Source organism: Puntigrus tetrazona, chromosome 6, assembly GCF_018831695.1.
Source record: "Puntigrus tetrazona isolate hp1 chromosome 6, ASM1883169v1, whole genome shotgun sequence".
NCBI classification, from domain to species: domain Eukaryota; kingdom Metazoa; phylum Chordata; class Actinopteri; order Cypriniformes; family Cyprinidae; genus Puntigrus; species Puntigrus tetrazona.
This window is the reverse complement of record NC_056704.1, coordinates 20,237,597-20,239,701: the sequence shown is the minus strand read 5'-3', so window position 1 is coordinate 20,239,701 and position 2,105 is coordinate 20,237,597. Positions and strand designations below refer to the sequence as shown.

At 38.0% G+C, this 2,105-nt stretch overlaps 1 protein-coding gene across 1 annotated transcript in view; it reads left to right on the top strand.

Annotated features, from left to right (window-relative positions):
• The first annotated feature begins 1,041 nt into the window (after positions 1-1,041).
• LOC122347299 (chymotrypsin-like protease CTRL-1) overlaps positions 1,042-2,105 on the top strand; it is a 1,387-nt gene continuing 323 nt past the window's right edge. The window contains exons 1-6 of the mRNA XM_043242486.1: positions 1,042-1,117; positions 1,219-1,319; positions 1,405-1,484; positions 1,578-1,659; positions 1,771-1,951; positions 2,054-2,103. Of these exons, the coding sequence (XP_043098421.1) occupies positions 1,063-1,117; positions 1,219-1,319; positions 1,405-1,484; positions 1,578-1,659; positions 1,771-1,951; positions 2,054-2,103 (549 nt within the window). The 5' untranslated portion in view covers positions 1,042-1,062. The remainder of the gene's footprint in view (positions 1,118-1,218; positions 1,320-1,404; positions 1,485-1,577; positions 1,660-1,770; positions 1,952-2,053; positions 2,104-2,105) is intronic.

Here is a 2,105-nt window from a genome sequence, read left to right as displayed (position 1 = left end):
CACACACACGCGATCACATGACATTGCAACTCACTCACCAGATGCCATAAAAAAACTTGATGCATGTGTTTTTACCAAAATAATTCAGCTTACTGTAGCCATGTTTTTGCATTCACAGTATTTTTCACCAGCAGGTGCTGCCAGAAAGTGGTGTTTTAAGACGTTTCAAAAAACTGAATCATTTTGTGAAACATTTGTTCAGTTGATCAATGGCTTATTTGTTTTCATCTAGTTTGCTTGGAAGTGTGCAAAAAACTAAGGAGGGGTTTTCACAGCATATGTAAAATAGCCTACTTAAAATTTTGTCTTCTCTACTTGTATGAGCAAGTTAAAAAATAATATCAGAAAAGAAAAGCAGTTTGCTGTATCATAATGCCTTTTTTTTTTTTTTAAATAATGTAAATACTGTCAGCGTAAATCTCTTTGGCAGCTTGTGATGTCTTTAAAGAGCTTGTTCAATGTGTTTTATTGTCCTCCTTAATGTTGTTATCTAAAGTGGTGTTATGAAACTGATATTAATGCAGCATTTTACTTTAGCCCAACTCTCATAACTGATATAATCACAATCCCACAACTTTAGTCCCTTCCTTTTCAGTATAGCTGTCTTAAATGGCTTAACCAACTTTGAATACAAGATTAGTTTATTGTGACAGATATATTTAAAAAAATGTGTCTGTTTTAACGCTAGTGGAAACACTTATGAAAGTAGTTTCCTTGATAAATTGAATAACAATTTCAACACAGAAAGAACAAAAAGAACTTCTAATCCAAAACACTTCATGACATACAATGAGAGAGTTGAAATCAGAAGACTTAAAGCCCTTCGTGATGTCAAACAATGAGGAATTCATCCTCTCTGCACGTAAAACATCAGCTCTGGACAATAAAAATAAAATCTGTCTCCAGCGACAGAAGATTTAAACATTCCTTGGCTATGAGTTCACTGGAGCTGATGGGATGGACCTCCATCACGTCTCAGATTTATCAGCAGCAAATGATATAAAAGCAAGAGAGATGACCTACAGATACATCAGTGAGATACATCACACACTCATCTACATCATGACCTTCACCATCTTCTCCATCACCTGCCTTGCCCTGGTGGCCTCTGCTCTGGGTAAGTGTCTCCTTTAGTTTGCAAGAATAGTGGTAGGAAAATAAAGAGTTTTCTGTCTCATTCTTGTCTCATGAACAATGTGTTGTGTTCTGTAATAACAGGTTGTGGAGTGCCTGCGATTAAACCACAGACTATCGGCAGCAGGATTGTGAACGGACAGAATGCTGTCTCTGGTTCTTGGCCCTGGCAGGTCTCTCTTCAGGTAACTCATCTGTTTTTCAAACACACATTTGTCCCTCTTTTTAAAAGTAAATGTCACATTTATAATGCTTTTGTGTTTAAAACAGCTCGCCAATGGTTTTCATTTCTGCGGAGGATCCTTGATCAACCAGAATTGGGTTCTCACTGCTGCTCACTGCCCTGTTGTGTAAGAGTCTTTAATCTGATCATGTTGGTTAGATACCCTGTTTGCTTTCTGTTGGTCTTTTATCTATTGATTTCATCTTTATCTTTCTTTTAGGGCTGGCTCTCATCGCGTCATTCTCGGAGAACATAATCGTGGCTCCAATGTTGAACACATCCAAGTCAAACAAGTTTCCAAGGCAGCATTTTAATGATTTCAGAGAAAAATAAGAAAATTAGATATCTATGAGATATTTTCTTGTAAAAAGCTTTCACTGGTAGCCATTCAACTATTGTTTGTGTATATGCAGGTCATCACCCATCAGTTCTACAACAGAGAAAACTATAACAATGACATTGCTCTTCTGAAACTGTCGTCTCCAGTCACATATACTCCTCGTATGTCTCCTGTATGTCTGGCTCCATCAACCATCAACATCGTGCCTGGAACCCGCTGCTTCACCACTGGCTGGGGCCAGACTGCTACCACAAGTAAGTTACTTGTAAAACAGAGATCTTCAAAATGAAAAGAGAATGACAACACATATGTTCACTGTGCAATGCAATGTGTCATGATTTTTTATTTTTTTTTAGCCAGCCCTCGGATCCTGCAGCAAACAGGCATCCCCATCTTGAGTCCTGCTGC